General features: G+C 50.6%; 4 protein-coding genes across 4 annotated transcripts in view; 1 reads left to right on the top strand and 3 right to left on the bottom strand.

Annotated features, from left to right (window-relative positions):
• Snx21 (sorting nexin family member 21) overlaps window positions 1-4,972 on the bottom strand; it is an 8,571-nt gene extending 3,599 nt beyond the window's left edge. Inside the window, exons 1-2 of the mRNA XM_055595970.1 lie at window positions 4,450-4,972; window positions 3,903-4,060 (exon numbers count right to left, since the gene is read on the bottom strand). Of these exons, the coding sequence (XP_055451945.1) occupies window positions 3,903-4,060; window positions 4,450-4,708 (417 nt within the window). The 5' untranslated portion in view covers window positions 4,709-4,972. The remainder of the gene's footprint in view (window positions 1-3,902; window positions 4,061-4,449) is intronic.
• On the top strand, window positions 4,707-11,846 carry Tnnc2 (troponin C2, fast skeletal type). The gene is made up of 6 exons (XM_055595928.1): window positions 4,707-5,156; window positions 10,773-10,824; window positions 10,928-11,071; window positions 11,168-11,282; window positions 11,412-11,548; window positions 11,694-11,846. The coding sequence occupies exons 1-6, from the start codon at window positions 4,707-4,709 to the stop codon at window positions 11,723-11,725; spliced, it is 930 nt and encodes a 309-aa protein (XP_055451903.1). The 3' UTR covers window positions 11,726-11,846.
• Window positions 11,847-15,860: 4,014 nt separating this feature from the next.
• Window positions 15,861-18,836, bottom strand: Ube2c (ubiquitin conjugating enzyme E2 C). The gene is made up of 6 exons (XM_055596180.1): window positions 18,193-18,836; window positions 17,866-17,893; window positions 17,206-17,292; window positions 16,517-16,721; window positions 16,356-16,415; window positions 15,861-16,084 (listed from the first exon to the last, which is right to left on the bottom strand). Exons 1-6 carry the CDS (start codon window positions 18,291-18,293, stop codon window positions 16,026-16,028), a joined length of 540 nt encoding a protein of 179 aa, XP_055452155.1. The 5' UTR covers window positions 18,294-18,836; the 3' UTR covers window positions 15,861-16,025.
• A 704-nt stretch (window positions 18,837-19,540) lies between these two features.
• The window catches only part of Dnttip1 (deoxynucleotidyltransferase terminal interacting protein 1), a 25,043-nt gene continuing 22,698 nt past the window's right edge, over window positions 19,541-21,885 (bottom strand). The window contains exons 12-13 of the mRNA XM_055596264.1: window positions 20,016-20,071; window positions 19,541-19,916 (exon numbers count right to left, since the gene is read on the bottom strand). Of these exons, the coding sequence (XP_055452239.1) occupies window positions 19,778-19,916; window positions 20,016-20,071 (195 nt within the window). The 3' untranslated portion in view covers window positions 19,541-19,777. The remainder of the gene's footprint in view (window positions 19,917-20,015; window positions 20,072-21,885) is intronic.

Consider the following 21,885-nt stretch of genomic DNA (forward strand, 5'->3'; position numbering starts at 1 on the left):
CTTTAATCCCAGACTCAGGGAGGCAGAGGGAGACAGATCTCTGTGAGTCTGAGGCCAGTCTAGTCTTCAGAATCAAGTTCCAGGACAGCCAAGGCTACACAGAGAAACCCTATCTCATAAAACAAACAAAAAGATTGAGAATATAGCTCGGGGGTAAAGCCCTTGCCTAAGCATGCACAAGGCCCTAGTTTCATACCACTCTGTCCCTCAGGAGTTGAGCAAAGAGTGGTACAAGTTACATTTAAGAAAAAATGTTGGGGGCTGGAGAGATGGCTCAGTGGTTACGAGCACTGTCTGTTCTTCCAAAGGACCCAGGTTCAACTCCCAAAACCCACATGGCAGCTCACAACTGTCTGTACTTCCAGTTCCAGGTGGTCTGACACCCTCATACCAATGCACATAAAACAATGTTAAATAAATTATATATTAAAAAATTGTTTAATTGTGTGTGGTGTGTTATGTAGGAGTTATATTTGTGCACATTTGCCACAGTGTCATATGGAGGTCAGAACAACTTTGGGGGTTAGTTCTGTCCTTTCACCAGAGGTTCTGGGGATCAAGCTCAGGTTGTCAAGCAAACGCTTTTACCCACTGAGCCATTTCCCTGAGCAACATTTTAAAGGAGACCAAAACCGTAAGGGTGTAATAACCCCTACTGGGGAAACCACTATGTGTTCCCACAGATCCGAGAACCAGGGGAGGATTAGCTGGGACTAATGAGGACTGATGCCAAGCCGGCAGCTTAAACGGGGCACCTGCAAGTGCTCCCGTATTAAAGGGCCATGCAGCACACCCAGACATTTTTCTCAGTTGTATCCAATGGGACTGCTAATAGTCCTGTTATCCCAGTTAGGTTTACCTGGTCTTTCTTCTTTTGAAGATTCACAGTGCATTAGGAAAGCAGAACAAAACATTTACACCCCTCAACTCTGTACTGTTCAAACATACCGACTAGGTAATGTTTCCTTTCTTTTTACTCCCAGGCTGGCTTTGAACTCCTGACCCTGTTGCCTCCACCTCCCAAGTACTGGGCATATAAGCCTACCCGCAGGCTTCAACTCTTTTCTTGTTTTCTCCGGTTGTTAACACCCCAGGAGAAGCTGTGTTCTACAGGACACACATAGGGGGCACTGCTCTGCAGTACCCTTTATGTACACAGGTTGATTTTTAAAGCCTTAACAAGTTAACTCTTTGAGAACGTCATCACTGTATACAACATACTTCGATCATATTTGCTCCTCACTCCCTCTACTTTTATTTTTAATTTTCTTGCCAAAGACCACTTTATATCCACTTATTTCACCTGACCCTTGTAATGACCCACCAAGATGGGTAACAGGTGGTTGTAGTTGTTGGGGCTCAATGGTAGAGCACTTCCTAACATGCATGAGGCCCTGGGCTCCACCTGCAGCACGGAAGCATGGTGTGACTGCTCTTCTGTCGCCTGCCCTACGCTTACCCTGAGCCTCATGCTGGGCCAAGTGCCTCTCCGCTGAGGTGTCACTTGACCATCATCAACAGCTCTGCAAACAAGGTGTCCTTGTCTCTGTCCGCTGAGGAAGCAGGCCCCAAGAGCGGGTGAAGGGCACAGGGACCAGCCCGGAGACCCGATTCTAAACCCCTCACTCTTGATCCCCAGTAAAAGAAATATGGAGACATAGGCCATCCACTGTACAGAGGAGGTGGGTTCATTTCCTAGACACCGGAGGGGACAGAAGACGGCCCCTGCCCTTTTTGAGGACTTTCCACCTAAGTCTCCAGAGTCACCCCCATTCTTTTCTGAGGGAGCTGTTCTTTGCTGACTGATTGTTGGTGTCTCATTCGTATGCATGACTCCTTTCCCATACTGCAGCTCTGGAAAACTTGCTACACTCCTAGCCCTGACGGTCCGATCTTGAGTGTACAGCACAGTGGTACAGCATCTACTTAGCGTTCGTAGGATTCCATCCTTAAGGAGTTATAAATCGTCGTCCATTAGTCCCTGCACAAGGTGGGAGAGTCACCGCACGGGTGTGGTTCTTATTAGTAACAGCAATAGAGAGGTGGAGAGACCCAAATATGGGACAGGGCTTCAGGCCCCCCGTCTTACTGAGTCAGAGGTAGAGGAGGGTGTGAAGATGAGGGAAGTGACAAGCTGGGAGTTGCCACTGCCTGGACTGGGACCAGGACCAGCTAGCTCAGATAGGTTTCAGTCCCGGAGGGAGCAGGGCCTGGCAGGTCTCTCTGCCAGCCTCTCCCCTTCACAGCAAGGGAAACTGGGACTCTGGATCTGGCTCTTCCCTCAGCTCCTTAGCCTGATGGTGCTGGAGGTGGGAATGCTGGAGAACAGATTCATTGGGAGGTTGCAGCTGGCTCTAGATACCGGACACTTGCAATCTAAAGCTAAGAACTGGATGAATATCCCTTATCCAAAGTGCTTAGGACCAGACATAGTTCAGATTTTTGAATATTTGCATGTATATTCTATATAAAATGGGATTTCTTAGAAATGGGACCCATTGGCCAGGCACTGTGACACACACCTGTAGTGCCAGCACTCAGGAGGCAGAGGCAAGCAGATCTCTGTGAGATTGAGGCCAGGCTGGTCTACAGAGTGAGGCCAGGACAGCCAAGGTCTCGAAAAACCAAAAGGGGGACCTATTGATTACAAAAATCAATACAAGGTCTCATGCTTCCAGGACATGGGCCCTGAGCTTGCGTAGCTGAGGCTCATCTTGAACCCCTGATCCTACTCCCCTTCCACGTGCTGGGACCACAGGTGTCTGCCACCACACTCAGTTTATGTAGCGCTGGGCAAGCGTTCTAACAACTGAGGGTCACATCTTAGCTCCTAAAACTCATATTTCTTATGTACTGTATATGCACAGCCTAAAGGTAGTCTGGGCTTTGGCTTATTTTGAGAAGAGTCTTCTGTAAGCCCAAACTGGTCTTGCTATATATCTAGACTGGCCTTAAAACCTCCTGACACTTTTGCCTCTCCTTCCCAACTACACTGCCACACCCAGCTATAAAGGTAGTTTCATATAATTTCAGGGGGTTGGGATAACGCCCAGAGTTCTTGAGCATGGTAGGCAAGTGCCGTATCAATGAGCTACATTCCCATTTGGTATCTGGCTTTTTTCTTTTCTTTTTATTTTTTTGAGGTAGGATCTAGAGGTGTGGCCGTAGCCCAGGTTAGCCTTGAACTTGTGGCGGTCTCACCGTCTTAGCCTTTCAAGTCCTTAGGCAATCTTTTGAAATGGGCCTACATTTTGAGCACACATCACAAAGTTAGGTGTGGAATTTTCCACTTGTGGCATCCTGTTGCCACTCAAGTGCTTTGGATTTCCAAGCATTTCAGATTAGGGAATTTGAAACTACGTAGCTACCATTTTAATATTTCACAATGTCTCACAATGCTAAGGATTCGTTGTGCCTGGTCTCGCTTACCTCCTGTTATAATCCTGTGCATTGTCCTGCTCAAATGAGGAACCTGGGGCCATCAAGGTTACAGAACCCACCAAAGGTGAAATATATGGGAATGTGAATCAAGGCCAATCTGGACCCAAAGGACGTTTCCTTAATCCTGACCCATGCAACTGGTTCTTGACTGTCTCGCTGCAGCTGACAAAAATGCATGGGGCACAGAACAGCACACACACAGTTCTCTTAACCTCAAAGTTAGGACAGGAGGCAGCTCCTTAAAGGCTACTTTCTCAGTCTCAGAGAAACTAAGTCATTTGCTTGAGGACTTGTACAATCTGCACCGATCCTCTCATCTGGTCTCAGTTCTCACAGTGTAAATAAGGACAGCCATTTATAAGCGCATAGCTACAGCCCCCAGAAAGCTGTGGTAGTCCCTACTTTCGCTCAGCCACACTTCGCTGCACTCACTGCACAAGGGTTCCTGGAACCTCACTCACCACGTACTTGGAGGGTGGGTCCTTGACAACATTGGCGCTTGTCACCTCAAAGAGCAGCCGCTGTGGAACTAGGGTGTTCCGAGACTTCCTCCAGAAATCCTGCAGCTGCCGAGCCAGGAGTTGACTGCCCCGCTGTCCATCAGGTGGGGGACTTCGTTCTGCACAAGCACATGACCAGTCATATTAAGGTGCTAGCTAGCGCCAGAGTTAACGTGAACAAAATACCATGACCTCATTCACGCGAGAGAGATGGGCTTTATCCCAGCGCTTCTCTTACAGTAGATGCTAAATCTCCACCCAAAGCAGCTAGCACCCCATACGTTTTGTTTCCCTCGTCCTGTGCATTTAATATCCACAAAAACCCCGAGATGAGGTGGTTCCCACGGTGCTGTGACTCAAGGTCACACTGCCAAACAGTGTCTGGAAGAAATTAAAGAGTCAAGAGTTTCAGGGGATAACACAGAGGCCCCGGGATGCTCTCGGAACGCGTCCAGCGGGGAGGCCTAACCGAGCCCCGGGGTTCCTGTCTCTGTCCTCCCGCACTCGCCTGCGTCTTCTCCCGATGTCCCGTCTCCGGAGGGCAGAGAATCGGGGCCCGCCTCGTCGTCCTCGTCCTCGTCGTCCGGGTCATCTTCTGCACTGGTGAAGCTGAGGGTACCGCTGAGGCGGGAGGACAGGCCCTCGGCGTCGTCGTCCTCCAGCTCGGAGCTCTCAGGGAACTGCTCGGTCTCTGGGCCCGCCGCCGCCTCCCCGGGGCCATCGCTAGCCAGGGCGTGTCGCAGCCGGTGCAGGAGCCGCGAGGCCATGGCACCCAGGGGGGAACGCGCCACGCTGGGTCCAGGGCCAGAGAAGGAGGGGACCCCAGCCCAGAGAGGGGCCCGGGGGCGTGTCAGGGGGCGGGGCACAGGAGACCACGCCCATAGGCAGCGGCAGCCGGGAGCCTGCAGGAGGCCATCCTCTACCCTGTCCCTCTTGCAGGCGGGGAGGCGCTTCCACCCACAGCGTCCCAAGTGCGTTCGGGGAGGACTCCCAGGATTCGGTGCAGCGGCCCCCGGCTTTAAGAGGCTCTCGGCCCAGGCCGTTCACAGCGCCGCCTCGCCGCTTCCTGCCGCCGCTCTGCCCCGGCTCCGCCCTCTCCCGGAGCTGCTAGAGTCCCAGGCCTCCGCCTTCGGGAGGGACTTCGGAGAGCAGCCGGGCGAGCCAGGCCTCCCCGGAAACCGTTTCGATCGTGCTTGCTGCCCGTTCCCCCTCCTGGTCCCATCCCATCCCTCCTAACCTCCCGGGACAGCCCCAAGCTTTCCCCCTAATTTCCATACAGTGCTGTGTAACTTTATTGTGTAATTTCGCGGCATTTGGGAGCAAGGCTCTTTGAGAGAAGCTTGAAATCCGGCCTCGCCCTTCCTAGGTTTTCTCTTATGAAACAAGAATACTCATACTAAATTTTCAGCTCTTGTAAGAACCTCCAGTGCCTGGTGTGAGCGTATCTAGGCCTTTCCAGTTTTGTTTGAGCTTCGCCTATGGGAAGTAGACAGGAAAACAGATCCAGAGAGGCTGTTACTTGTCCAAGGTTGCAGAGTTTGCCAGAGATTTGTAGCGTGGAGCTCTTGAGCCGATTTCTTTTCCCAGGCTCCCAGGCTCGGTCGGGTAGCAGCGGTCAAGAAAACGATTGCTGATCCCTGTCGCCAGCCTAGACGTCAGGCCTAGCAGGGCAGATTCGGCCAGTTAGACAAAACAAGGTATCTCACAGGCCAGGTATGGTTGCACGGTGGCTCAAGCTTTAATCCCAGCACTCGCAGAGGTGGGAGGTAGAAGGATATCTGCGAACTCAAGGGGGCAGAGGTAGAAGGAGTTCTGCGAGTTCAAGGCTAGCCTGGTCTACGAGGTGAGTTCCAGGACAGCCAGAGCTATATAGAAAGATCCTGTCTCAAAATAAGATATCTTACACAGTATCTCTTAGCCTGTCAGGGCACAGGAGAGGGATGGAAAGATACTTTTGAATGGAAAGGCCTTTCTGGACTTTAGTGAACAGAAGGGTCTCGGTTTTTAGGACTCATGATGTCCTGTTTTCAGTATTTCACACACGGTCACAGGTCCATCATAAAGGATGAAGAAACAGAGGATGGGGCTCAAGAGATGGCTCGGTGGTTGAGAGTGTGTGCTGTTCTTGTGGAGGACCAGAACTGGATTTCCAGCACCCACAGCTGGTGGCTCAGAACCACCAATAGCTCCAGGGGACCCATGCCTCCAAGGGTACCTTACCTGCACACATGTGCACAAAACTCAAACACAGACACACACGTACACATGAAAAGAAAATAAATCTTAGAAAAAAGCCAACATGGTTGTGCACACTTTGAATCCCAGCACTGGGGGGGCCAGGCAAGTGGATCTCTGTGAATTAAAGGCCAGCCTGGTCAGCATAGTGAGTTCTAGACCAACTAGGGTGACAGTGAAACCTGAGAAAAGGGGAGGTTTTCCCATCTTCTGGAAAGTAGAGGAGCTGAGACTTAGACTTGTTGATGATTTCCAACTTTATCCGCTCTGCATTTGCTTCTTGGCAGACTGTGAGGACAAAAGAGACATTTCACACTTTTTCCTACTATTGGCTGATTATTCACCTTTCCTTTGGTATATGCCACACAAGGTGGGTGCCCAGCTGAGGGTCAGCCAGGCATAATTAGGCACACCTGTAATTTCAGCAGGCTGAGGCAGGAGAATCAAGGCTCAACTCAACAACACCTAAACAAACAGGAAGAAATGAAGAAAAAACAAAGAAAGGGTGGAGAGATGGTTCAGAGGTTAAGGGCACACTGGCTGTTCTTCCTAAATGGTCCTGAGTTCAATTCCCAGCAGCCACATGGTGGTTCATAACCATCTATAATGAGATCTGGTGCCTTCTGAACCCAAGTCCTGATGCTCCTGTGACACATACAAACAGAGCCATCTCCCCATCACTGCTTTCTGTTTTTTTGTTTTTTTTTTTCAAAGATGTATCCAAGGCTGGCACCGAACTCCTTATGCAGTCTTGAATTCCCTATCTTCCTGCCTCCACTTCCTGATTACAGCTGCCACACTGGGTTTTTGTTTGTTTGTTTGAATTGTTGTGGTGGTGTGAGTGTGGACTCACATGTAACATGTGCAAGTGTGGAAGTCAGAGGACAACTTTTGGAAGTATTTTCCCCTCCCTGAACCATACAGGATGTTTGAGGGGGAGAAGGGATACAGGAGGAAGTTATTCGAAGGTTGAGGAAGACGACAGAGGGCTTCCAGCATATGCAAAGTCCTGCTATTCATAAAGGGCGGTGGGTATTTGGCCAGAGTGGAGCACCATGCAAGAAGATGAGGAGAGAGAGAGGAATGAGACTGGGGCGGCTATGGTTCTGTTTGGCTACGCTCAGGGCCTTGGTTCTTACTGTTTCACCCAAATAAACACAGCAACAAATGAGTGAGGGATGTTGCTGAAGGTTGCCTTCCCTCTGTCACAGAGACAAGAGATCCTAGTGTGCATTGTCCAAGTTGGACTCCTCTGAGCATCTGATCCTCTGCCTGGCAGGGGGAGGCCTTATTTAGCCTGGCCTGGCTCCCTGAGCTTTCTTGGGAATGTCTATATATAGGGGAAGAGTGCAGCCCAGTTGCCACTGTCCATCTGCCTTCCTTGGAGTCTGGTCCGCCATTCCCTGGCCCCGGGCTTAGTCGTCTCCATGTTCTTTCTGTTGATTTAGCAACTGTCCATGGGCCTTGCCTACCTCACTGCTTAGCCCGGACCCTTGGTTTTCAGGGTGTGTTCCCTTTTGACTCCTTCTGCCCCCACATCCACTCTACAGAGGATCAGCTGAACTCTGGGTAGCCGCCCTCTTTCTCATTTTCATAACTATATGTGTATTTATTATTATTACTTCATATATAAGCTTACATTCCAATCCCCAGGGTTTTCACAATAGAAATGAAATGGAAATAACCACACTGTCTGTCGAATGAGCTTCTTGCTCAGAAATGAAGCCCCATGGAACTCAGTGGGTACAGTGTCTACCCAGCATGCACAAAGCCCTGCTTTCAACTCCCAACACCAGACAGAAACAGGCATGATGGTACATGTGCAAAATCCCAGCATTTGGGAGATAGAGGCGGGAGGATAAGGAAGGTCAAGGTCATCCTCAGGTACATAGTGGCACCCATAGACATTTATAAAAACAAAAGTTTTAAAAGAATCACTGGGGCTGGAGGGATGGCTCAGAGGTTAAGAGCACTGGCTGCTCTTCCAGAGGTCCTGAGTTTAGTTCCCAGCAACCACATGGCGGCTCACAACCCTCTACAGTGAGATCTGGTGCCCTCTTCTGGTGTGCAGGGGTACGTGCAGACAGAACATTGTATACATAATAAATAAATAATCTTTAAAAAAAATCATCAAGGCCAGGGATGTAGCTCAGGTTGGTAGAGTGCTTTATAGCATGCACAAAGCCATGGCTTGGATTCCCACCCAGCGCTGCATAAATCTAGCGTGCCTATAGTCTCAGTGGTTTCGGAAACTGAGGGAAGAGGGCTGCTTAAGGCCAGGAATTGGAGGGCAGCTCGGTTGACAGTAGACACTCTTTTGCAAAATAAGTCAAAGGACTTAAACAGGCCACCACATATACCTGTAAATTCCAGGACTCTGGAGGTTAGAGGCAGGGTTCAAGGCTACCTTCAACCACATAAGGAGTTCAAGGCGAGTCTGGGGTGCATGAGATCTGGCCTCCAAAGGTGTGGGGGGGGGAAGAATTTCTCTTTAGACCTATATGACTTATGCTTTAGCCACATGGGGGTAACAACAGTTCCCACCTCACCGGAGTAAATACTGGATGAGATCATGCCGTTGGGATGCTCAGCGCAGTGTGGGGGATGGGTGGAGGGAGTTCAGTTCGTGCTGGCCTAGCCATCGATTCCCCCACTTGGGCCAAGCTAGGCCACTTATTCATCAGGGCTCACATTTGCCATTTCCATCTTGGAGGAAGGTGTGTTTTGAGGGGCTTCACCACCTGCCCACAGTCACATGGCTCAGAGGAAGAGACAGGTCTTGAATTTTGGACTTCGAGCCTGGGCACCCTCCCCATTTTGGAGCAAGTGTCCTGGGGGTGGGGAAAGGAGCTCCCTAAGACACTGTGGAGCATGGCAGGCCCTCCTCCTAAGAACCTAGGAGCACGTCAGAGCCTGCCACCTGCTCAGAAGCTTAAATTTCCCTGAGAAGGCCCTTGGCTAAATTAGGTAATGGGCTAGGACTCTGGGAGGGGTGGGGCTTGCTGACCCCTGGATCTGATTGGTCAGGGTATCCAGTTCTGGGGAGGAGGGAGGAGAGGAGAGAGGATGCCCCTACAAATCCTGGGGGCTAGAGAGATCTGGGGCACCTTTGGGTGGTGAAGTGTGGAGGAGGTGACCCACAGCAAGAGGAGTCTCAGTCACCAGCAACCATGGTAAGGACACTTCACTCTTTTGTTCACAGGCTCTTCTGGGCCTCTGTCTGTCCCAGAACTGTGTGTTCTGTGGCAGCAATGTGGACACTTGAAGGTGGAAGGTAAGAGTTGCTGGAACCCAGGTCCGGGAAGACATCCTGTGAAGGCTGTGACTTCTCTTGGGTAAGGGGGGCTGGTCAGGATATTCCAGGAGTTGATCCTCAAGGGCCTCAGACTGTCTGCTTCATAGGAAAGATGGAGGACCCGAGGGCAGAAAGGAGTCACCTAGCAAGTAGGCTTCATAGGCCCAGCCAAGCCTGTGGCAGCCAGAGAGGGAAGGCTTCGCTCTAAGAAGCCTGAGGCTGATGGTTAGTAGGGGGTGGGTGACAGGGGTGAGTTAGAGACCCTGAGCATCCACAGAGGGGGGGCTATTCTGGAGCTGCCATTTTCTTCCGAGTTCCCCCTCCACACTTCACTTGAAGGAGTAATTGGACTCCAGAGACCAGCTGCCATTGCCCATGCCCAACTAAAAATAGCCTGTCCTCCTGGATCAGGCCAAGGGAAGGAGTTGAGAAGAAGGACCTGGGCCAGCTGGCTGAAGAGTGCCTTGGGACTCATCACCCCTTCCTCACCACCAGCTCAAGTCCAAAGCCCTGACCCAGGTGGCCTAGCTTGGATAGGACCTGGAAAATTTCACAGAAACATTGCTTTCAGGGTCACATGTGGCGTTACCCACGTGTAAACCCAGTACTTAGGCATCGACAGGGGGAGTGGAGAATTTGAGGCCAGTTTGATTTACAGCGTGAGTTCCAGGCTAGACTATCTAAAAACCAAAACCAAAACGTTGAAAGAGAATAGAATCATATTTTCACGCGGAGGCAAGGAAGGCCCCATCACATTTGACACAGTGTGAGGGGTGTTTACTCTGATGACTGAGTGTGAAATTTCGCCTCTGCAAATGCTCTGAGGCGAAGCTGCCCATCTCTTCTTGTGGTCTCAGCATCTGGCCGCTTGGCAGATGTCCTATGACTCTGTATTCCATTATTTAGTGCAGGACAAATATTTACTGGCCAACCGGTCAAGTATCAGGCAGCAAGCATTAGGGGATAGGGGAAACTAGAAAGTCCCCCTTGAACGGTGCTAACACATTCGAAGCCCTCCCTCACGCCTGATTTCATAGTATCCCTGCAAAGCCATAGGAAGACTTGCCAAAGGTCACTGCTGGGATGGGGGCGTTTCCTGAGGATGAGCGAGAAACTATGGCACAACCCGTGTCCCCTCAGCACTGGGAGTGCGCACTGAGGGGCACCTGGTGCCGTGCCACAGGTGTGGAGTAGTTCTGGAGGGCTCAGGAGCACCTCCTAATACATGTGGGGTCAAGGAGAATGAAACTCGGGTGAGAATGCCCTTCTGCACTCTGATCCTCTCCCTTTCTTTCCTACAGACGGACCAACAGGCTGAGGCCAGGTCCTACCTCAGTGAGGAGATGATCGCTGGTGAGTGAGAGCGAGCCGTCGGGGGAGAAGAGGTGTGAGTGGGGCTGACAATCCGCTGGCCTCACCCATCCCTCCTGTCTTCCCCCCCCCCCCCCCCCCGTAGAGTTCAAGGCTGCCTTTGACATGTTTGATGCTGATGGTGGTGGGGACATCAGCGTTAAAGAGCTGGGCACCGTGATGAGGATGCTAGGGCAGACACCCACCAAAGAGGAACTGGATGCCATCATTGAGGAGGTGGACGAGGATGGTGAGTTGAGCCTTCCCCGGCAGGGCACACGGCGGGGAGAGGCTCCGCGCACACTGGGCTGAGCTTGCCTCCTCCCACCCCCACTGCTCCTTGCAGGCAGCGGAACCATCGACTTTGAAGAGTTCTTGGTCATGATGGTGCGCCAGATGAAAGAGGATGCGAAGGGGAAGAGTGAAGAGGAGCTGGCAGAGTGTTTCCGCATCTTTGACAGGTGCCTGGGGCTTCTGGGATCACAGACTTGGGAGAAGATGGAGCCCGCTGGCCTGATGTGAAGGAGCATGGCTGGCCAGGGTGGAGTTGTGACCCTGTGTTCGGCTCTGTCCCTCCCTCCCTCCCAAAGGAACATGGATGGCTACATTGACGCTGAGGAGCTGGCTGAGATTTTCAGGGCTTCCGGGGAGCATGTGACAGATGAGGAGATCGAATCCCTGATGAAGGACGGCGATAAGAACAACGATGGCCGCATTGACTTCGATGGTGAGGGCCAGCGGATGGTCTTGGCTTTGTGGGTGGGGCTGGGCACAGCCGAAGTTTCCTTTCACTCTCTTGAGGGCCCACAGGAGCCCTGGCCAGGTCTTTGCGCCCTGAGTGGTAACCCTGACCTCGTCCCTCTTCTCCGCAGAGTTCCTGAAGATGATGGAGGGTGTTCAGTAAAGAGCCGGCCTTCTCTTCCATCCAGATTGCAGGTCCCCTGGGCGTGGCCAACTCTACCCTTGCCTATCCTACCCCACGAGGGAAGGGCTGCTCCTTAGAGCTCTGTGGCTGGAAGGAATAAAAGCTGACAATGTAAAGCTGGCCTGACTGACCAGGAGACTGATTGAGGGCAAGGGGTCTTAGGGCTCTCCTGGCTGGCTTGGTGCTCAGAGCGTTCCCGGGAGAGGGGGGGCATAAAAAGGAGTGGGGGCCCAAGACTTGGGCGGCAGGGTGCTGAGCTCAACCGGCTCTGCAGGTTTGTGGCGGCTACAAACCTGCAGCTGGAGCTGGCCTAGGCAGCTCAGCAAGTGGGCCGCGCTGGCACCTGGTGCTGGAAGAGGCCCCCCCCCCGCAGGTTGAGCCGGCCGCCTGGGACGGACAGGGTGAGGGCGCGCGGAAGCTGGAACCCGGGAAGGCGCAAGGCTTCTTTTCTTCCACCATTTGTGGAACCTCTACGTTCACCTTCTGCAGGGTGAGGTTCACCAGCTGAGGAGAAGGGGGTCTGTCCATCCATCCATCCAATGTTACTGCTGCATGCAATACTTGGCTCCAGGTGCAAAGCTAGAAACGAGCATAGTTTCTGTCCCTGACCCTCATCTCCCTCTCCTCCCCTTCGGCTGAGCTCGAGAGGTCCAAGGGCATGACCTAGCTAAAAGGAAATCCTATCCCGAGGTAGGGTTCTTCTCACCCCCAGAATACCTTTCCCCTTCTTAGGAACCTGGCCGATTAGTCAGACCACAAGCCGCGGCTCAGATCCTATCTCCTTCCTGGGTCCCAACCCCCACTGGTTCAGGCAACGCCGTTAACCCCTACTACAACTCAATTGCTACCAGGCCGGAGCTAATTGAGTGAAGTGCTTTAGCCTGAGAGGTTGCTTGGGTTTGAATCCTCACTGACTGTGACTAATTCAACCCTTCTATGCCTCAGTTTCCTCATCTGTAAAACGAAGCTAGCGAATATTTATTGGAGGACAGGAGTTTAAGAATTCTTGTGTGTAAAGAGCTTAGAATAGCTCCTGACACACAGCAAATGTCATTTAATAAATGCTGGCACTTACTTGATTCTGGAGATGGAGCCAAGGGAAATCCTGGGCAAATGCTCTGCCACAGAGCCACATTTCCACTCTCTCTCTATATTATATATATATACACATAGCACATGTGTCTTTGGCTATTCTTAAAATCGCCTTTACTGGCATTACTTTTTATTTTTTAGACAGGCTTTATGTAGTCCTGGCTAGTCTGGTCTACACTCATTATGTAGACCAGGTTGGCCTCAAATCCAGAGTTCCACCAACCTCTGCCACCTGTGTGCTGGGGTTAAAGGTGGGCATCACCATGCCCAGCCTGCCATTATTCTTGAAAATCTCAATTTTGTTATTTCATTCATTATTGCCGCCCTCCCTCTCCATCTTTTCTTCCTTCACATAAACATTAAAAAAAAAAAAATGTGTGTGTAAATGTTTTACCTGCACGTTGTGTCTGCAGCAGACACATGCCTGATGCCCCAGGAGGCCAGATGATGGCATTGGATCCCCTGGAACTGGAGTTACAGATGATCGTGAGCCATCATGTGGGTATTGGGAACCAAGCCCAGGTTCTCTGTAAGAGCAAGTGCCCTTAACCACTGAGCCACTCAGACCCTAGACTTAAATTTTTTTTAAAAAAATTACATTCATGTTACATGTGTTTGCTGGTGTGTACCTGGGTAAGGCCAGAGGTGAACTTTTGGGAGTCATTTTTTCCTTAGCATTATGTGGGGACTGGACTGAACTCAGGCTGTCAGGCTTGCCAGCAAGCACCTCACAGCCCCTTTACCTCACAGCTTGTCTTCAGCCCATACTGGTGCTGGGGTTTAGAAATCAGCAATATTAAGTGCCTACTGTGTGCTGTCATTGCTTGCCTGGTTCTTGATAACAGTTGTCTCTCCTGCTCTGATCTTCGGCCAAGAGGATCCTAAGCCAGTCTTTAGCTCCTGTGGCCTTCAAGATGAAACTCAAGCAGCTGCCCCTCCCTCTCCTCCCAGCAGTGCTGGGGACTGAAAGTAGTTTCTCCAGCTCAGTAACAGGCAGGCATTTTGCCCTTGTACTCTACCTGCTTATCTAAGCATTTTGATATGGCTTTGAGCCCTGACACCCTTAGCACCCTGCAGAGCCTGTACCCCAAGACACACCCTTCCTCCTTTCTCTCCACTATAGTGCTCTCCAGCGGCTGAGACGGAGTCCTTTAAATCTCTTTATTTTTTTAATGAGAAATATTTAAGAGACAGTAGTCCAGGATGGGCTCAAACTCTCACTCCTCCTGCCTCAGCCTCCTGAGTATGTGCCACAATACTTGGCTTCTTCCTCTTTCAGCAATCCCACTATAAACAGTTTTGTTCGAACACTTTGATGTTACTGTGTGTATGATGTGTGTGTTTGTGTATGCACACAGTGTGCCTGTGAAGTCAGAGAATGACTGTGTGACTTGATGGAGGGAAGGTTATCAGGCTTGCTACTGATCTATTGCCTAGGCCCTAATTTGGTTTTTAACTAGCTATAACTCTGGGACCTTGGAACAGGGTAGGCCAGCTGGCCACACGAAGAGGACTAATTCCACTTCTGCATTTATCTGGAATTAAGTGCCAGTTTCTAAGTTCTCCTGTTCTCAGGCATCCTCTAAATCTGCTCTTCATTACTTTGATTTAAAAGCTCACAGGCCCCTCCCTTGTCTCATCCAGGTTCCTCCCTCCCCCTGTAGGTCTGTTCTAATCAGTTCTAGGTAGTGCTTCAAGGACCACACCTTTTTCCTTTGCTGAATCACAGGCTACTCCCATCAATGTTGAAGTCAGACCCTTGAGATAGGGCCTTGATAAGATAGGACTTGACTCTGTATAGACCAGGCTGGTCTTGAACTTATAGCCACCCTCCTGCCTGATCCCATGTGCCACCACCAGCATCTGGTTCACTTTCCCTTGCCTAGAAAGGGTATATCTCAGGCTGCCTTCAAACTATGAAGTCAAGGATGAGTTTGTGCCTCCTGGAGCTCTGGATTGACAGGCACACTCTAGGTTAATGTGGTTCTAGGGACAGAACACAGGGTCTCATGCATGAGAGGCAAGCATTCTACCAACTGAACCACACCCTTTGCTGAACATTTTCTATGTTAACTAGACCACAGCAAAAGTAACCTGGGGCTCTCCAGAAATGCAACCCTGGCCAACACCCCTCTCCCAGTGGAAGAGGGGTTTGAACAAGATCCCAAGTGGGTTTGTCCACATTAGGACTATAAACTCTATGCCCAAGAGAAAACTAGTAGAACTAACTTCTGAGCTGACAACTCAGTTTTTGTTTTTTTCACATGTGTCTGGTGGGAGGGGCTTAGGGATGAGCATGGGCTATCAGTAGTTAAAAGGGGTTGCTGAGAGCCTTCCTGACAGGCCAAGCCCTCTGCCTCTTCTCACAGGCCTGCACAATCAGCTGCTCAAAGGGCTGACAACTTGGGCAGGGCCCTAACACCTCCTGGAGGCCCAGGAGGTAACCCGCCCCCCTCCCTTCTCATGGAGCTCTCTGTGTGGGGAACTGAGTCTAGAGCACAGTCTTTGTCTTCCAGAGCTTGGGCCTGCTGTAGGGCAACCTGAGTTTGGTACGCCCCTGCCCCCTCCCCCAGATCTATAACATGTTAGAAAGTGGGTGCCTAGCGCTCCCCCCTCTCTCCTACACATTCTTGAGCTTAAGGTCTGCTTTAGCCTCATCTGTATCCCAACTGGAACTGTTCTCAAGAGTTACAGTGCGTTCCCCGTGCATGCTGTAATGCCTTGGAAACGAACATGAGTTTTGAATCCGGTCATGAGGACTGAACCTGGGTCTCACTTGTATTAAACATGCTCTCTGCCAGGGAGCTATATATACCTCTAGGCAAATAAGCATTAGTGTGACACCCATCTTATAGGTGAAAATATACGTGCAGAGTGATAAAGTAACTAAGACAGAAGACCACATCTCAGTGACCTCACAGTCTATCAGCCTCCTCCAACCCTGTGGAGAACAGGCCAGAGAACCCAGGTGTTAAGCTAGGCCCCTCTTATCCTCCAGCCGAGGGTAACTTTGAGGCAGCAATTTATACAAAAACAATCATCATGTATTTATTTAATATACATTGTGAGGGTTCAAGCAGACTTAATTTAAAAAAACAAATAAAACGAAAATAACACCACAAATCAAGGAAAGGACAGACCACCTAGGAACGAAGACAACACGAGAAGAGAGGCTGGACAGCTTGCATCAGGGCTCTTGACTGGAGACCTGCTTTGAATAGGTTTCTTGCAGGTACTTCTTAAACGCTGGAGGAGAAGATGGGGTCTTGGGTGAGTGACGGGTGGGGAGACTAGCAGGGCCCGCTCTCCCTGTACAGATGTACCTCTGTGTTGCCTTCTAGTTGGCTCCCTGACAGACTTGTTTCCAGAGCCCAGCAAAGGTACAGGAGATACAGTCTACCCAAAGATCTTAGTCTATGTGAGCATGGAAGAAGTAACAGGTGCAGAAGGAGCCCAACCCAGCCCCCAGGGTCCCTTTCAAGATTGGAAAAGGATCACTCTGAGCTGGAGGACGTACCTGTAGGGTTTTTCCAGAGCTCGGCAGCATGTGTGTTCAAAGGGCTATCGATGTTGGGTTCTGTGGAAGAAGTCAGAGCAGTCAGAGGGATAAAGAGGGCAGATCTGGGGAGCCCTGGCAAACTTCTGTTGTGGACAGGGGTGGGTAGTCTCAGAAGTTACCTCCCAGCAGGCTCTGGATAGAGAGCAAGATGGTCCTGACATCATACAGTGCGGACCACTTATCCTTGAGGATGTCCAGGCAGATGTTGCCCTGGGTGTCCACGTTGGGGTGGTAGCAGGGCGTGAGGAACTTCACTGTGGGCGCATTGTAAGGGTAGCCACTGGGGAACTCTAGGGAGAGTTTATACCTCAGGTCTTCGTATACCTGGCATTTGGGGAGAGAAGCGCAGAGTAAGTGCCCCGGCTGGCCTTGTGCATGCCGCCCCATTCCATCCTGCCAGCTCCAAGCCCCAAATAAGGGTCATGCAGGTAGGAACTTTTGAGTTTGTTTGAGCCTGACCAGCAAGCTCTATGTTCAAGTTGGTCCCTGGTGCTTTCTTCCTATCAGTGACTCTTTCAAGTCAAAAGAGCTACCAGAATTGCCCATAGTGTCTTAGTTGCTATAGATTTGACTCAGATCCAATTTCTGACTTAAAACCAGATCTGTAGCTGCTTGTGTTTGTCCCACTAGCCAAGGTCCCCACTCCTCTTTATCGTAGTCTATAGACGGCACTGTTTAAACCATCATACTGAAAGAACATGGCCCAGACCCCAGACCAAGCCCACAGGCACAGGGACGGAAGCTGCCCTGGCACCTCCTCCACCACACTCAGCATAGTGTCGCCCGCCCACTCCCACTCTGCACTTACTGTGCCGGCTGCTCCATGGATGGTCCCTACCCATTTGAACAGGTTGTCTGATTCAGGGAAGGCGGAAATTCCTTTGTCACCAGATGTCTGGGGAAGGAAACACCCAACCGCTGTATTCCAGGGTACACATTCAGGCCAGGCACAGCAAAAGGGATCACCTGGGGAGTGCCTGCCCTGATCTCATTATGTCTGGCCCTAATAAAGCAGCTAGAGCCAAATCAAAGGTTGATCACCGGGCTAGGAGGAAGGGGTGGAACAGGGAAGGAAACACAAGGCGGCTTTTGCCTCCAAAATCTTGTTTGTCACCAAGAACTTAAATACTTACTAAGGCACGAAACATGTAGATTGATATTGAGGGGTAGTGGAGCAGAGGACCACCAGAAGAGAGTTCTGGGGTCTGACGGGACTAGCGGCAATTCCAAGAAGGGTGGGAATGGGTGAGGTTGGGGCCCAAAGCAATGAGGGGTGAGCCCAGATAAGCCTCCTATGACCAGGAAGGCAGCTGCAGTGATCAAGAAAGGGTGGGCAGTAAGTGGCTTCCCATAAGAGAGTAAATTACAACCACAGGATTAGCAAGGAGCCTGAATTGAAAGGAGGCTACTGATAATTGGGTGGGGGATGGGAAGGTAGGCCAATTGATCTTAGACCACACTCACTCACCATGAGAGTCATCAGCTCCTGCTGTAGCCTGCAAAGAGAAGTCGGGGTCACTTGGGAGCATGGATGCTGCCGAGGTGCTATATCACCTCGCAACCGTCTATCCTGAGGAGCTGTCATGGAGGGCTCGTTCCCTTCTTCAAAGGCAGGAAAGTTCGGGTGCTCATCCTCTACAGGAGGACCCGGCTGAACCTTTTGTGGCATGTTAACTCCAGGGCTCTCAGGGCGTCTTCTGAGAGCCGCCTGGCATCGTTCCTGGTGCCCCTCTGTGTCCCAAGTCTCACCGGCTACCGAAGGCGAGTCCCACGGGGTGACCTCCGCACCACTCACCTCTTGCCCACAGGGCCCCGGGCGGCGCCCCCGCTGGGCTCGGCTCCCTTGCGAACGGCGGCGATGCTGGCAGCGGCTGGGTCGCGGTTCTGCGAGGCCATCCCGGGGTCGCTGGCACCGAGACAGGCGTGCGGAGACGAAAGGGCAACTGCGGGGCTGCGGGCCGCCGCCCGCGTTTGAATTACAACCCTCCGCAGCGCTAGCCAATCAGAGGACCGCTTGGGTTTGATCCAGCCAATGGGACGCCTCGGAGCTCTCTGCCTCTGCGCAACTGCTAGGCCACCCGGTGCCGCGCCGCGATTGGACCGAGGGGCCTACCTCGGACAGCCGATTGGTGAACAAGGCTGCCATTAACTAGCTAATCGGCGGCGGATTGGTGGCCTTTGGACGACTCCATTAAAGGGTCAAGGAACAGTCCACGTGTATATGCCCCTTCCTCAACCCCGTCGGGTCTTTTTGGGACCCAGACTCCTGTCGCAGGTCTGTAATTTGGCTGTGCAGCCAGGTATAATCTTGACCTTTTGATCGTCCTTGCCTTCACTTCCCAGTGTAGAGGTTTCAAGAATGAGTGCACCACACGCCAGGCAGTGGTTAGTCCAAATTCCCTGGTCCCGTCAGGTACACGCCCAGCAGGAATCACTTCTTCCAGAAGAGTCTAAGCACTTGAGAGTGTTATCCTCCCCCAAGCCGGAAGCCTTTTCTCTTCACTCTGTTAAAATAACTTAGTTACTTCTGTTGGGGTCCCAAGAATTTAAAAAGCCTAGGAAGGTGCATGAACCTAAGGCTTGTCACACTAGACTCCCTTTTTATTAGTAAACATGGGTTCTGGTGGTGCATGCCTTGGAAGGTAGAGACAGGCAGGTCAGGATCGAAGCTCATCTCTAGGCTATAGGCTAGCTGGGCTATAAGAGACGGTGTCTCAAAGAAACTAAAACGGGATCTGATGGTGCTGAAAGCCTTTAGTCCCAGCCAGGCTGATGGGGTTCAGCCAGAGCTACACCTAAGAGATTCCCGTCTAAAATGACTCAAAAAAAAAAAAAAAAAAAAAAAAAAAAAAAAAAAAAGAGGGAGGGAGGAAAGGAAGAGAGAGGGAGAGAAATGATGGCTCTCCTGTAGGCATGCTGTGCGGCTGTCAGCAGGTCAGCCTGTAACACTGGGGATATACAGGGCAGCTGCATTTTTCCTTTGGTAGGTCATCCCTGGGCTAGCTGTCACACGGTGCAACATTCCTAAACTGTGACTGGCAAAGAACACAGTGTTCCTAGGAAGATAGGGATGGGTGGGCAGGTAGGTGGTCCTTTTCTGGTGTGCCTACTTCTTCAGCTCTTGTTCTGTCAGCAGTCATTGCAGCAGGCTCACCACCTGTGTTTATTACAAACTGTTTAATCGCTTCTTACTCCAGTAACTTTAAAAACACAAAATCACATGCCAGTCTGGGTGCTCTGCTGTGAGTCACTACAAACTAGCTCATATACAGCTTAATGCTGCAAAGATCCAACTAGACCAAGTCCCCATGATGCCTCAGCTGGGCCGGGAAAGAGGGTCTTGGAGGCAGGCTGCCAAGGGTAGTAGCCAGGACACTGGCTCAAGTCTGGGGAGGCGCTTCAGCAGCACGATGCTCATTTTCTGTCCGTAGTGTCTCCATGTACTTCCGCATCTTCTCAACCATCCAGGATGGCAGGACAAAGGATTTCAGTTCCTCCAACTTCAGGTCCAAGCATCCTCTGGAGGAGACATTGGTGGGACATTAAAGGGAGAGTGACATCTCATCCATGTGCCTACTGAGGAAGATGGAGGATAGGGAAGGAGCCCTTCTGTTTTACCTGTAGTCATCGCTGGCAGCCAGGTCTCGGATGTCCTCCTCAATGAGAAGGTAGGCCTAAGGGCAAGGGAGAGTGATTAAGGCCTGTGATTCATTTCACACCAATTCAGAACCGCTGTATTAAATATCCTACTAGGTTACAGGTTACTAGGGAGTAGGCAGGAAGACAATGGGAATGGTTTCTTGAGAGCATCTTGCACCCAGACAGAAACTTTGCAGGCAGAGTAGATAACAGTGACTAAAAAAAAAAAAAAAAAAAAAACTTGACCAGGCTGTCCCTGAACTTCCTGACTCAAAGAGGACTGCTTCCTCGGCCTTCAGAGTAGCTGGATTCCAGGCATGTGCCATGGAGCCTGGCTTTGCTGATTATTTATAGCCTTCCCACTAAAAAAAAAAAAAAAAAAAAAAAAAAAAAGTAATAATAAAAGATTGATGTGGTTTATAACAAAATGGTGAAAGCTAGCAGAATGCAGGAGACAGTAGAAAGTGATGTTCACCCTGGGGACTCAGACAACATGGTTGTGCTCTTGTGCAGAAGGAAGGGTTCAGTTAACAGTGCTGAGGGCCTCCTGGGTCGGTACAACGCCACAGCCAGTGGTCCTAGAGCTCATATACGATATCTGTTTGTGTTTCTGTAGCTGGGATTGACCTGTAACTCTTGTAGGCCAGGCTGGCCTTGAACTCATTGCAGAACTCCTGTTTTAGCTTCAAAGTGCTGGGATTATAAGCATGTGCCACATACACAGACACAACACACATTAAATAATGTAGTATATATTTTTAAAAATTAGTGCTGGGGATTAAATCCACCTGGGGACGTCATACAAGCCAGGCCAGCACTCTACCCCTGAGCCATATTATCCCCATCAGCTTGCCTCACTCCCTTTAATTGCTTTTTTGAGATGGGGTTTCATGTAGCCCAGGCTAGCTTCAAACTTGTCAGATAATGAAGGCTGGCTCCTAATGTGGCCTTAATCTCTCAAATGCTGGGATTACAGATATCTTACAACATTACTGGCCTTCTTGGGGGGGAAAAAAGATTTTAATAAATTTGAGACAAGGTCTTGCTAAGTTGCTCAGCAGGGCCTTGAACTTGCTCTGTAGCCTAGCAGGCCTTGAGTTAAAAATCCACCTGGCCAAGCTGGTGGCACCATTAATCCCTGCGCTCAGGAGGCAGAAGCAGGCTTGAGGCTGGTCTACATGTCAGTTCTAGGACAGCCAGGGCTACAGAGAGACTCTATCTCAGAAGAAAAAAACAAACAAAATGCCATGCCTCAACTTCCTGACTTGTTCTGAGGTTCTGCTCCTTCTACTGCTGCCCCTCTTCATCCTCCTCTTCCTTTTGGGGCAGGGTCTCACTGTAAAGCTATGGCTGGCCTGGAACTCCCAATGATCTGACTTTCTCTGCCTTCCAAATGCTAGGATTAATGATGTGCACCACCACGCCCAGCCCTGCTCATCTGTTTCTACTTCATGTTACATTGCATTTTATAAGTGGGAACAATCTGTATAAAAGTGTAGGCAGTCACAACATAAGAGAGCTCTCACTGCTGAAAAGCAGATGGCATAGACAGGCATAGAGCCAGGAGAGTCAATTAGGGACAGTCCTGACAGAATCCTCAGGTGAAGGACACTGCATGTGGAGAAAGACATCCACAGCCATCTCAGTCCGTACAACAATGATCCTATGGCTGTTGCTTGATTTGAGATGAGATGTCTTGGAGTGGATGCAAATTTGGAGAGTGTTGTTAGGTGTGGAGAACATTTTCTTTTTCTTTCTTTCTTTCTTTCTTTCTTTCTTTCTTTCTTTCTTTCTTTCTTTCTTTTCTTTCTTTCTTTCTTTCTTTCTTTCTTTCTTTCTTTCTTTCTTT

This window comes from Psammomys obesus, unplaced genomic scaffold (genome assembly GCF_907164565.1).
Source record: "Psammomys obesus unplaced genomic scaffold, mPsaObe1.curated_primary_1811, whole genome shotgun sequence".
NCBI lineage: Eukaryota > Metazoa > Chordata > Mammalia > Rodentia > Muridae > Psammomys > Psammomys obesus.

What these genes read in the sequence shown, in the direction of transcription:
- Ube2c (XM_055596180.1), bottom strand. Translation starts at nt 18,293, where the DNA reads ATGGCCTCGCAGAACCGCGACCCAGCCGCTGCCAGCATCGCCGCCGTT. An exon ending in AGGAGCTGATGACTCTCATG is followed by an intron (nt 17,293 to 17,865) that starts GTGAGTGAGTGT and finishes TTCCTTCCCCAG; the next exon opens with ACATCTGGTGACAAAGGAAT. An exon ending in GCTCTGGAAAAACCCTACAG is followed by an intron (nt 16,085 to 16,355) that starts GTACGTCCTCCA and finishes CTTCTCCTCCAG; the next exon opens with CGTTTAAGAAGTACCTGCAA.
- Tnnc2 (XM_055595928.1), top strand. Translation starts at nt 4,707, where the DNA reads ATGGCACCCAGGGGGGAACGCGCCACGCTGGGTCCAGGGCCAGAGAAG. An exon ending in TGAGGAGGTGGACGAGGATG is followed by an intron (nt 11,072 to 11,167) that starts GTGAGTTGAGCC and finishes TGCTCCTTGCAG; the next exon opens with GCAGCGGAACCATCGACTTT. An exon ending in TGGCCGCATTGACTTCGATG is followed by an intron (nt 11,549 to 11,693) that starts GTGAGGGCCAGC and finishes TCTTCTCCGCAG; the next exon opens with AGTTCCTGAAGATGATGGAG.